Genomic DNA, 12,777 nt, shown 5'->3' on the forward strand with positions numbered 1-12,777 from the left:
CTTCCAGGTGCACTTCCATAATTTCTGTGCCAAGGAACTGCATGGGAGAAGAGACTGTACACTGCTCGAGAGGGAATTTTGGGAAAGCCAGAACCAATCCCTCCTACCCACAAACCAAGGAATCAAACGCCTGAAGTTTTCGATTTACCCTTAGTCTGGCACATGGATGCTTTAATGTTTTTCATGATTCGGAGGGTTTTTTTAAAAAAAAAAATAAAAGCTTAATTTTATGGGGGAGACACAATACTGATGGGTTTGTTGTGTGAGGAAGAGAGAGAGAAGGAAAAGGTTGTCAGTGAGGGAGCTGATGAACAGAGGTTTGGGGGTGTCAGAGGTGTGAAAGGGGGCTGCTTACCAGCAGCTCTTGGGGTTTGATGGAATTGTCCGTATATATGCAAAGTTTCTCTGCTGTAAGGGGGATTGTCTCTTTCAGCTTGGAGGCCAGGAACATGCACACTGCCCCGAGCAGTTGCAGATGGCACTTTCGGGTGGGCACCACAGCTAAGAATCTGTCCAAGTAATTCATAGCCAGAGGAAAAACTTCTTCTTCACACTTCTGCTCTTCGCAGACCTGCAAGTAAGAAGCATGGTAATGGGGGGAGGTAAGAGAATGAGACACAGGAAAAAATAAAATGATCCCCCAAAATAATGGGATCTGAGACACAGCTCCTACTATGTTTTGTTTCCCGGGGAGCTAATTTTAGGGGGAGGGGGAAATCTCTGGAGGGGATGGCTGTCAATCAGCTTGCGCATTCCTTTAGTTCATTCAGTAAGAAATGAATTCAAGACACTGTGGAAGAGCCGAAAAGCCCCAATCCGTCAGTGAGTTGCTTTTTTTTTTCCAATCTTTCTTTAGCTCATCATATTTTCAAAAATTCGATAAAAATATCTAAATTGCCACAAGAATCTCAGTTTTGGTCCCAGCGGCATCCCAGGACAATCTCCCATCATTTCCAACAATTGCAAAAATTCCCCCGGGGGGTTGACCTCCAGCCCCAGGCCTGCGATCTGTCGAGAGGGGGAGGAGACAGATGGAAGACACAGCGAGGGCGAGTTGGGGTGGGCAGAGCTCGAGAAGCCTGAATCTCTTTAGCGAGAAAAAAAAAAGATCAAAAATTAACCAAAAACCGAGGCCGGCAAGAAGTACAAATAGCACATGAAAACCAAACGGAGGGCCTGATCTCAGCCACAGAGGGTTGGTCTGGAAAAAGCAACTCCCCCTCCCCCCCGATGAGATCCGACGGGGCAAATGATGATGGTGGGGCCAAGGCAAGGCAGCTAAGTATGCAAGGAAATGGTCCCGCGGCCATCCTGAGTAAGTTTGGCGAGGGTGTCGGCTCCCCGTCGGGCTGCCCGGCAGCCACTGACCAGGCTAGGGAACGCAGGCTGCAGGGATATTTACGGGCCTCTTCTTCGGGAAGTGGAGGGGAGACGGCTCAACGCCTCCCAGCACAGTTGCATGCAGCACAACATGGCGAAAAAAAAAAAAAAAGGCACGTCCGGATCACTGCATACGTGGGCACCGAAATACTTGCGGGCAAAATGTAGGTGACACTGATCACTTCCTTTCTCTTGCCCTGCCCCGCAGGCCATTCATCTTCCCACGAAAAGCCTCAATCTCTGGCGCTGCAGCCGCCGAAAACCGGAGGCGGCATTTCTTTGCATTTTTAACTACAAATGCCTCTTCCACCTCTCCCCCCCACCCCCCACCCTCGCTTCCTCCCTGCCTGCACCCGTTTTACAAGAGCACTACCCCCCTCCCCCCCCGGGCCATTCCCACCACGAGCTGCGAGATCTGCCCCTTCCCCCACAGCGCCCAGGCGGGCGCCAGCAAACCCAGCAGCGACAGGAAAACGAAAGCAAAAAAAAAGGTTGGGGGGGGAAGAAATCTCATCCACCCATCGCGATCGAGTTGCGAGTAGAAAGGACAGCAGGGAGCGGCTGTGCCGCCCGAGAAGTGCAGCCCGTGGGGCTCCGGGGAGCCCCGTCCCAAAACATCGCGGGGAGAAATTAAAGGAAATGGGCGCCCCGAAGACAAACCTCTAGCATCCAAGTGGCCACCATCCTCCTCATGAAGGGTTGAATGTCCTTTTGCACGCATTTGAAGTAGGAGCATTGGGGCAGATACCTCTCCTCTATGGTTAGTAAGTTGTGCAAAACGCGATCGTCGTAGAGCAAGTTGGGATCGGGCAGTGCTCTCCTCATGCGGTCCACCTCGCAGCACAGCAGCTCCATGTTTCCAAAGAGATCTCCCTCTTTCTCTGATAGAAAAGTTTTTTTTGTTTTGTTTTGTTTTGTTTTTTTTTGGGGGGGGGGGGTAGGAGAGAAGGGCAAAGGAGGAGGGGTGGGAAGGAGGAAGACGGCAGGGCTTTCCAGCTCGCTCCTGCCTCTCCTGAAACTCCTATCTCCGTGTCTTGATTTCTAGCCCAAAGTTGAATCAAAGTGACGCAACTCGCCAGAGAAGGCAGTTCTCTCTCGTTATTATGGAGAACAGCAGCTGGTCAGACGTAGTATCAAATGCTTTTTTTTCTCTCTCTATATATAAGCTAACAAGGAACCAGGAGGCCCTTGTATTGGACACAACATCTACAAATGAGTTGCTCTTTTTCTTACAGCGACCAAACTTCAGTGACAAGCAGCCTGAATCTATAGCCATCTATCCCCTATTCTTATTCCAAGAAAGAGTTCTCCCCATACCCGCCGACATTATGTCGGCTGGGGATGCAATGTCTGCCTCGGCAAGGTGCCAGAGGCACTCCCCCTTCCTTCCCCTCTCCTTCCTCCATCACCCCCTTAATCTGCAGACGAGGGGAAAGCGCTCATTACAGACTAAAAGCAAACCTGAAGATCCCACAACTTCAATATTGGAGTTGTGTTCTGCAGTGCCTTCAGGCCGAAATCTAGTAATCGCCAACGCTGCTTCCACCAGTATATACGCACCCTGCTAACAGGCGAGCTGATTTAGCACTGCATGGTCACAGGGATATAACTTTCTAGGAAACACAGTGGGGGAAGGGAAGGTGAGAGATTGAATCGGGGAGGGAAAGGGCCCTGCCCTGCACTCCGTGATGGTCGTGTGCGCGCTGCCCTGCTGTGCGGTCGCTCTGGGGAGGGTGCCGGCCCCAGCACAGCAAGGCACTGGCTGTGCGTGCCTCCGTCGCTCCGGCGGCCGGCCATATCCCCACTGCCTTTCGCGCAGGGCCTGAGGAGTACTTCCGTTGCCTACCTGTCGGCCGGCACAAAGCCTCCTGGAAAGTGTCAACTTTGCGCGGTCTCTGCCGCAGCCCACTAAGAGGCAGAGAGGCTCCTGTGGAGGATGGAGCTGCCCACTGTCGGGCACAGTAGTACTCGGGGCACAACCAGGACGCTGCTCGGCGGTACCTACGAGAGCTTCACCCCAGCGTCAGATCACGCCCCCCTCCCTCTAGCCCTGGCGCCTCCGTGGGGACAGAGGGGCCCTCAATACCGCCTTAAGCGCGCGAGCGCCGGGTTTAGGGCGCCACCTCCTTCTCGTGATTTGCATAGCCAATAGCTCCGGGGCTCCTGCCGCTGCGCGCTGGTGGGTTACCGGGCAGATTGTATTTTAAGGAGGCCAAGTACACGGCGTCGGAAGCGGACGGTGACGGTGACGCTCAGCCCTTTACCTGGAGGTACTGGCTCTGCTGGCCCCGGGCGGTGGGCTGTCGCCTTCAGCAAACGGGCACCCGCACCCTCTCACTTCCCAGCACTTTATCCAAGGGAAGGGAGTGGATGGGACCGGCTTCGCCATGCTTTGCATCTCCGTGGAGTGCAGGCAGGAGGACTCCGTGCAAAAAGCGTCTAGGATGACCCCGCACCTAGCGAGGTCGTTTTAGCCCGTCGGAGTCAAAAGCTACTTCGTCATCAGAAACTTACCAAGAACTGCCCCGGGACTGAACAGCCTCAGGGCACTGCTAACAGCATTTCCCGATCTCATACATATTTCCTTCTCTCTCCCCCTCCCCCCCCCCCCGCCTTCATCCCGTTCCCCTTCTGGAAGGGAGCTGCTGCGGAGCACCGGGCACCGTTGGTGGGATGCCCCACACCATGTGCGGCCCTCATGCCCCCAGGCCAGGAGCTTGTCGGAAACGAGACCGCGGCTGGAGGCACTGGGAGATCTGCCTGGTAAGGGTCGCTCTTATGACGGTGAGGAAAGGGAGAGAGGAGGAGCATCCCCCGCCGCCATCGAGGGCGGCGAGCCCCGGTTGTGTGGCGTGCTCCGCGATGAGAGTGGAGCTCTTTGGCTTCCAGCGTTTATGTCTCCATCCTTGCAACTTTTGTGGGCAGGGAACGTGTTGTGTTGGTGCACGTTTTCCTTCTCCAAAGTTTAATTCAGAAGCGCTCCCGTCTGATTTTGTATCTTTGTAGCGATTGTGATTTACAGGGTTCTCGCAATGGACAGCCATTGGCTGCCTTAGCTGTCCAGCATCGACTTTCCAAAGCGGGTGATGTCAGGGGCAGGGCACGGCCGCCGCCAATGGGAAGGTGCCGTGGGGCAGCCATGCAGGGGCAGAAGCGATGGAACGGAGTCCAGGGGACTGCGGCGGTACGGAGGGGAGGGATCCTATTAAAAAGAGATAATCTCCTAAAGGCAGGAATGGAAATACGCCAGTTGTGTACGTGGACATGCTTTCGATCTGCAGAGACGCCATGAGAAAACCCTTCCCCAGTGCGACGGCTCAGTGTCCAATCTCTTCACCAGCTCCAGGCGGCGTGTGACTCGGACGCCCTGCTGATGAAGCCGCCCTCCTGGCCGCCTCTTCGCGTTGTCCCTGTCCCTGCGTGCGCATACAGACAGCAGATGTTTTAACAGCCTCCATGTAGAGATTACCGAGTGCCAGAAGGAAAAAAAGAAAAAAAAGAAAAAAAAAAGAAGAAAAAAAAAACTTCCCTCACTTTCTTTCCGTCAGCAGCTTCGGCTGTTTAAAAGCACAAATGATTAAATCAAACACCATCAGTAGATGTTTGCTTGTTTGTTTTTCCCTTTAATCCTGTCGGTACCAGGACGCCCGCTCCTGGAGAGGTGGTGCACGCCGCCCCGCGTGGGACGTTCCCGGCAGAGCTGCACGCCATGCACCTCGGAACCGTGGCGCCTCGCAGTGACTGTTTTCCTGGGAAAACAGCACAGTGATTTCCCCACACTCCCGCAGCGATGCGCGGCCCGGCTGCGGGGCTGCCCTGCTCCCAGCCCCGCCGCGGTTGCCCAAGAGGCAATCACTTCTTTGCCGGAGTTACTGGAGCCCACCTTCTTCAGTTTGCCAGGATGCCTCGTGCCTCTGCGCTTATTACACGCAGTTATTACGAAATCTGTCAGATGCAGTGACATTTTACTGGTATTAGACAGCTCTGCAAAACATACCCCTTCTTCCCCCCCCCCCCCGCCCCCCTTTTTTTTTTCCTTTTCCGCCCTTCAGAATATGACCAAACAGTCCTGAAGACGCTTTAGGGGAGTCTTGGATCATACTTTGCATTTGAACCTCAGACGAGTAGACAATGTTGTACATGAATAAAACACTAAAATATCTAAAACACATTTTGTTTGTTTGCTTGTTTGCCTTTTTTTTTAATGAAATAAGTGTTTTCCTGGAGTGCTTGAAGCTTGAGGACGGGAGTGTGAAATCTGAGAATCTGAAGGTGAAACTGACTGAAAGACAGAAAAGAAACAGATGAACATGTTTCCATTATTCAAGCTGCGGAAAGTCTTGAAAAGTAAGCAAAGACCATGTGTAACACATTGTATATTATATTTAAAGGAAAATGATTCCAGCTTCAATCAATGGAAGAAATCTATCTTTTTATTTTGTTTTTAATATCTCTTATGTTCCATGTTGTGCATTCAACAGGAACAGCATGATGAAAAAATATCCTTCTTTCCACTGTTTCTCCTAATTAAAATGTGGGAAATGATTTGGATAACCAGGAACTGCTTCATATATTTTCAAGGAATTTCATCCTGCCCATGTGCTTTCAAGTAGTTATTTTTAATTGTACTGGCAATTTTCAACTCTAAATACCTGTGTTGTGGGAACTTTATTATTGGTAGCCACCTTAAATAACATAATGGCTGAGCAGGTGACATATAGCTTCTGATAAAACTTTACTTGCCTTGGTGAGAGGATGTAAGCACAACAGTTACAACATTAACTAAAGAATTCTGGGTGATCACTTAACTTTTTTTTTGGTGAAATATTCTTTTCTGTTACAGGCTAAGTTTTTTTTGTTGTTGTTATTCTTTTTCCTAGTTTTGTACCTTTTAACTTCTTCAGAGAAGTAACTTGCAGCTATTGTTTGCGCAATGCCCAATGCAAGATGTGTACAACTTCACTCAAAAATGTCTGATATTGGAAGGCAGTCAAAAAAGAACTATGAAAATGACCAAGCACCTGGAAGTCATGTCTTGTGCTAGAAGAATTTGCAAGTTCATAACAGCCCTGGGACATTTCAGAGGTTGACATGAACATGATCATAGAGAAATGCAGAGAGATTCAGAATGGCAGTGGTGCATAAAACAAACAACTTTTCAGGTGCAGGTTTATTAATCCCTCTATTTCATTTAGGGATTCATCTTTTGATTAGATGGTGTTAACATCTAAAAATGGTATTCCACTGCAAACTGAGTTGCAAAGTTGAAGCAAAAGTTCCTGCGTTCTCTGTATTACACACACACAAAAGAAATAGAGACAGTCCCTGTAATATCTTCTGGCCTTAAAAACAGAATTATGGTTGTTCTCACTACACAGGGAACACAGAAATTTCCGTCTTCCCTAACTCTCATGGGGCCACAGCCTTATCTTGCCTGTGTGGCATGTACTTCCCAGGGAGTGCTGCAGGCTTGATCCTCTCTTTGGTGAGCTCAGTGGTAAGGCTGTCATTTGTTTACATGGAGCAGGGGCCTCCTACACATGCAGAAATGATCTCAGAGAGCACTTGACATTTGCTTGGGATTGCACCCATGGTATGCACCACCTTACATACACTTTGTCATTCTTTTTTTGAGAAATAATGTGAGGAAAAGTTGGATCTTAGGGCTGATATTTGAAAGGTCGAGAACAAGTTCTGAGAAATTACAGCTATGGACAACTAATATATCAATAATAATAGTAATAATAATATTAATAATAATATGGCAGAATCTCACAGTGAAATAATACCTTTTTTCCCTTGTTGTTCTGTTTATGAATCAGCATGCATTTTTTTGCTTAAAATTTACTTTGCTATTAGCAACCTCTTGCATCTCCTTGTGTAATTTCTGTACCCTCTGCGGTGTTTGTAGGAGATTTTATTTCCAAAATGGCTTCAACATCAAATGTGCATCCATCTTTCTTTCTCTCTTTCTTTCTTTCTTTCTTTCTTTCTTTCTTTCTTTCTTTCTTTCTTTCTTTCTTTCTTTCTTTCTTTCTTTCTTTCTTTCTTTCTTTCTTTCTTTCTTTCTTTCTTTCTTTCTTTCTTTCTTTCTTTCTTTTCTTTCTTTTCTTTCTTTCTTTTTCTTTTCTTTCTTTCTTTCTCTCTCTCTCTCTCTCTTTCTCTTTCTCTCTTTCCCTCTTTCTCTCTCTCTTTCTCTTTCTCTCTTTCTTTCTCCCTCTCTTCCTCTCTTTCTCTTTCTTTCTCTTTTTCTCTTTCTCTTTCTCTGTTCCTCTCTCTCTTTCTCTCTTTCTTTCTCTTTCTCTTTCTCTTTCTCTTTCTCTTTCTCTTTCTCTTTCTCTTTCTCTTTCTCTTTCTCTCTTTCTCTCTTTCTTTCCCCAGAGATTAAAAAGATTCAATGAGTTTGATACTCATTAGTATCAAACACCTGCTGGAAACTATCTGCTAAAAAGACAACATAGCTAGGCACAAACAGTCCCGGGAAGAGTGGTGGGGGAGGGAGGGGCAGGGAGGTGTGTTGTTGGACCTCTACTAATAAATAAAGAAGGACTGTTTGGAGATGTGAAAGTTGGGGGTAGGCTTGACTGTAGTGATCACGAGATGGTGGAGTTCAGGATCCATCGAGAAAGCAGCAGACTGGTAAATAGGATCACAAGTCTGGGCTCTAGGAGAGCAAACTTTGGTCTCCTCATGGACCTACTTGGAGGAATACCATGGGTTAGGACCCTAGAAGGAAGGTCGGGGGTACAAAATAGCTTATAAGTTTTCAAGCATCACTTCCTTCAGGCTCAACACTGGTGCATCAAAACAGAAGAAGGAAGCATACAGAATGTGGAAAAGACGGCAGACTCCTTGGGAAGAACATATGAATTTTCTCAGGGTATGCAGCGATGCAACAAGGAAGGCTAGGACAGATTTGGAATTAAATCTGCTAAAGGATGTCAAGGACAACAAGAAAAGCTTCTTCAAATAAAGTAGTAATAAAAGGAATGCTAGGGAATATGTGGTTCTGCTGCTGAATGGGGTGGGTGCCCAGGTTACGAAAGATACAGGAATGGTAAAGTTGTTGAATGCCTTCTTTGCTTCAGCCTTTACTAAGGCCAGCCTTCTGGAATGGCCAGACCATGGAGACCAGAGAGGAAGTCTGGAGAAAGGATGACTTGCCCTTAGTTGAGGAAGATCAGGTTAGAGAACATTTAGGCAAATATGACACCCACATGTCCATGGGCCCTGATAGGATATACCCAAGAATGTTGTGGGATCTGGCAGATATTATTGTGAAGCCACTCTTCATCCTCTCTGAGGGGTCATCAAGACCAGGAGAGGTGCCTGAGGACTGGGAGAAAGCTAATGTCACAGAAGTAGGACCCAGTCAGCAACAGGCCAATGAGACTTAACAACATCCCTGAAAGGTGATGGAGCGTCTCATCCTGGATCATCTCGAAACATGTGGAGAGCAAGAAGGTGACCAGGAGTAGTCAGCAGGGATTCACCAAGGGGAAAGCATACTTAATGAATCTGAGAGCTTTCTATGAAGGAATGACTGGCTGGGTAGATGAGGGAAGAGCAGTGGATGTTGTCTACCTTGACTTCAGCAAGGCTTTGGACACTCTCTCCTATAACATCCTCATAAGCAAGCTCAGAAGTGTAGGTTAGATGAGTGGACAGTGAAGTGGATTGGGAACTGGCTGAATGGCAGAGCCCAGAGGGTTATGATCAGTGGTGTGGAGTCTAATTGGAGGCCTGTAGCTGGCACTGTCTCCCAGGGGTCAGTATTGAGCCCCATCCTGTTCAATTTATTCATCAGTGACCTGGAAGAAGGGACAGAGCGCCTTCTTAGCAAGTCTGGTGATGAAGCAAAACTGAGAGGAGTGGCTGATACACCAGACGACTGTGCTGCAATCCAGAGGGACCTGGACAGGCTGGAGAGATGGGTGGAGTGGAACCTCATGAAGTTCAACAAAGGCAAGTGCAAGTTCCTACACAGAGTGGGGAATAATCCCATGTATCAGTACAGATGATGGGTTGTCCTGTTGGAGAGCACATCTGCAGAGAAGGACCTGGGAATCCTGGTGGGCAAGAAGTTGACCATGAGCCAGTAACATGCCCCTGTGACCAAGGAAAGGCAATGGCATCCTGGTGTGCATTTGGAAGAATATTACCAGCAGCTTGAGGGAGGTGATCTTCCCCCTCTATTCAGCCCTAGATGTGAGGCCACATCTGGAGTACTGTGTCCTGTGGGACTTCTGAAGGCCAGTGATCATGCTGTGAGCAAGCCAGAAAGGGCAGATGGGCGTCAGACCCAGATGAATGGGCAGATAGGTGCCACACCTAGCTGAAAAGGATGAGAAGACTGTTGACTAAAAGATAAGGAATTCGGTGGACAATCAGACAAGGAGTCAAAGAGTTGAGACAAACAGGTAGAGGGGGGCGGTTGTTAAATGTAAGGACACGTGGACACTGCTAGTTAGCCTGTCACACTGCATAGTTAGATGCGTAGACGTGGGGTCTAACCAATCATTGTAAAGAAGCGCTCGTGTGTACGGGGAAGCCTTGCATATAAGCGCGCTTGGAACCCTGAATAAATTGGCACTGCTTGATCACATTGATCGTGCCCATGGTGTCTGAGACCCCCGCGTCGACAGTGTCCAGTTCTGGTCTCCTCAGTACAGGAAGGACATGGAACTATTGGAAAGAGTCTAATGTAGAGTTAGTTACAAAGATGAGGGAGACTGCAGTATCAGTCCTATGAGGAAATGCTGAGAACAAGGCCTGTTTAACCGAAAGAAGAGAAGGCTGAGAGATGTACAAATACCTTAGAGATAGTGTCAAAAGCCAGACTCTTCTCAGTGGTGGCCAGTGATAGGACAAGAGGTAACACTCACTAACTGAAGCACAGTTAATTCCTTCTAAACATAAGGAAAAATTTCTTTACTGTGAGAGTGGCAGAGTACTGGAACAAGTTGCTCAGAGAGGTTTTGTAGTCTCCTTGTCTGGAGATATTAAAAATACACCTGGATGCAATCCTGTGCAGCATTCTGTAGGTTACTCTACTTATGCAGAGCGTTGGACTAGAGGATCTCCAAAGGTCTTCTCCAGCCTTAATCATTCTGTGATTCTATGCATCCGTGCATCATGTTCCTCAGAAGATCTGCTTCCTGGTGAAGGAAATTCTGTTTTTCAGATGGGAAGCTGAAGCACTAGGATTTAACACCCTGCAGAAATTTCACAGCACATCCTGAAATTGTGTGATCTTTCCCTTTTTAGAGTGGTATTTGAACAGAAACATCTCCTATATTGGAGTGCATGGACTAGGTAGCATTTTTAGAGAATCTATGCCCTATATAGAATCTCAGTCTCATTTTATATACTATTTCTACCCTTATGTTTTAGGACTATCTTTTGCTTTGTCCTAATCTCACAATCTGCACCCTAGGAAAGAAGGGAGCGGTGCCTTGTCAGTGAATGGGCGGATCATTAAAGACTGCTGGCAACTGAATTGCTTCTTTATCCAAGGAGAGAAAAGAAATTGCTTCATCTTAGAGATAGTTAGAGGTATCCAGCTTCTGTGAAGCAGGCTGGGATTGAAGGAAAAGCCTTGCCTTAGAAGCAGGGCCAGGAAGCCATACAATAAGAAAGCTTGCGAGAAAAGAAAAAAAGCAACAGTGGAACATATTTCTGTAAAAGAAGAATCCTTCACAGCGAGAAATCACCTCTGCATGAGAGCAGTGGAAAGATTTCAGTTTCATGTGCAAATGTGCTCTAGGGGTCCCTGCTTGAGCAGGGCAGGGTTGACCAGATGATCTCTAGAGGTCCCTTTCAACCTCAACCATTCTGTGGTTCTGTGTGAAATGTCTTGTGCAGGAGTGTAAGGTATTACTGAAAGAATCTGGGCAGGAAATGAGGTAAGTCTAACAATGCCAAAGAACTAGGAGAAGAGAAATATATTTATGCTCTTCTAATGCTTCATTATCTCAATTTGCACTTCTTGTGTGTCAAGTACACAGAGACTAGTTTTACAAATATTATGCAGTCTGTTATGTATTTTAACTGTGGTCTATCCCTGAGGTGCTAAACTGTAAAATGGAAGGCCAGAAAAAGTGTAATAAATGGAGAAATACAGGCTGAAACTCCTGGAAATGTGGACAAGCACATCTGAGACCCTGGTTCTGCCCATGGAGTCCCAGGAAGAAGCACTGAAAGGAAGATCTGTGCTCTGAGACATGCTTGTAAATATTGTTCAAAGCAGTGCCTGGAGTAGATAAGTAGCACCTGAATTCAACATGCAGCACTGCAACACAACATGTATCCTGCAACACTGTGACGTGGACACAGCAGTATTACAAATATTCAGAATAGAAACTATTCAGAGTTTGGAAAGGATTTAGCAGGTTTTGTGTGCTGTGGTTCCTTTTTCACACCTTCCTTTTCCCCCTCCGTCCTTCCTCCCCTCTTTCCTTTTCCCCCTCCTTCCTTCCCCCCTCTTCCCTTCCTTCCCCCTTTCTTTTCCCCGTTTTTCCCCCTTCCTTTCCCCCCTTTTCCTCCTTCCTTTCCCCCCTTCCTTTTCCCCCTCCTTCCTTTTCCCCTCTCCTTCCTTTTCCCCAACTTCCTTTCCTCCTGTTAAAGTTAGAGATAGGTTTAAATCTACCGAAGCTCATGTAAGACTGTTCAAAGACCCAGTTCATGGCTCAGACTTTCCAAACCCTTCTCATCATCTGAACATGAGTCCAGGAGAGCATCAGATATGTGGAGAAAGTTATAAGAAGAAGTAAGTTTGGTTTTCTTCTAGACTGAATCACAATATTTTCTGATAACTTTCTAATGCTTAATGTAATTGTAGCTTCCTGCTTGCTTGCTTGCTTTCTTGGTTTCGTTCTTGATTTCTCATAATATTCTTGTCATGCAGCTGTTGCTTAATGTTTTTTGTCTGCTTTGGGTGAATTTTCCTATGTCCAAATTCATGGCGTTTGCGTCTTTCTGTCACTGAACAGCTGCTGGCTTATTTATTTATTTATTTATTTATTTTCCCTCCTGCATTCACACACAAGCTGCTCGTGAACAAAAGATTTTTGTTAAGATTGCTGATAAATGAACAAGGTCTTTTGGACTATGCAATGTTGTAACATTGTAGATAATAAAACTCCAGGTACTTGTGCACTTAAAGTGAATGAAGACATAATTCAATGTGTTTTATCTGTGAGCTTCCAAGCTTTCCCCTACAGTCTTCCCCTACCTTGCTTTAATGAAATGATCTTTCCTTTTATAGAAAGGGAAATATTATCTCATAGCCCAGTGTTTACATTTCTGTATGCCATTTAGCTTGATTTTTTCCATTATAATGGTATCCTCTGTTTCTAGTGGTCAGTGCTCCTTAAGCAAAGGAGTAGGGGTTCCTGG

The 12,777-nt window shown here is 47.0% G+C and overlaps 1 protein-coding gene across 1 annotated transcript in view; it reads right to left on the minus strand.

Annotated features, from left to right (window-relative positions):
- The window catches only part of CCND2 (cyclin D2), a 32,057-nt gene extending 29,767 nt beyond the window's left edge, over positions 1 to 2,290 (minus strand). The window contains exons 1-2 of the mRNA XM_010222552.2: positions 2,041 to 2,290; positions 356 to 571 (exon numbers count right to left, since the gene is read on the minus strand). Coding sequence (XP_010220854.1) covers positions 356 to 571; positions 2,041 to 2,235 — 411 coding nt within the window. The 5' untranslated portion in view covers positions 2,236 to 2,290. The remainder of the gene's footprint in view (positions 1 to 355; positions 572 to 2,040) is intronic.
- Positions 2,291 to 12,777: the final 10,487 nt, after the last annotated feature.

This window comes from Tinamus guttatus, unplaced genomic scaffold (genome assembly GCF_059628265.1).
Source record: "Tinamus guttatus ecotype Peru unplaced genomic scaffold, ASM5962826v1 Tinamus_guttatus_pri_ptg000182l, whole genome shotgun sequence".
Classification (NCBI taxonomy): domain Eukaryota; kingdom Metazoa; phylum Chordata; class Aves; order Tinamiformes; family Tinamidae; genus Tinamus; species Tinamus guttatus.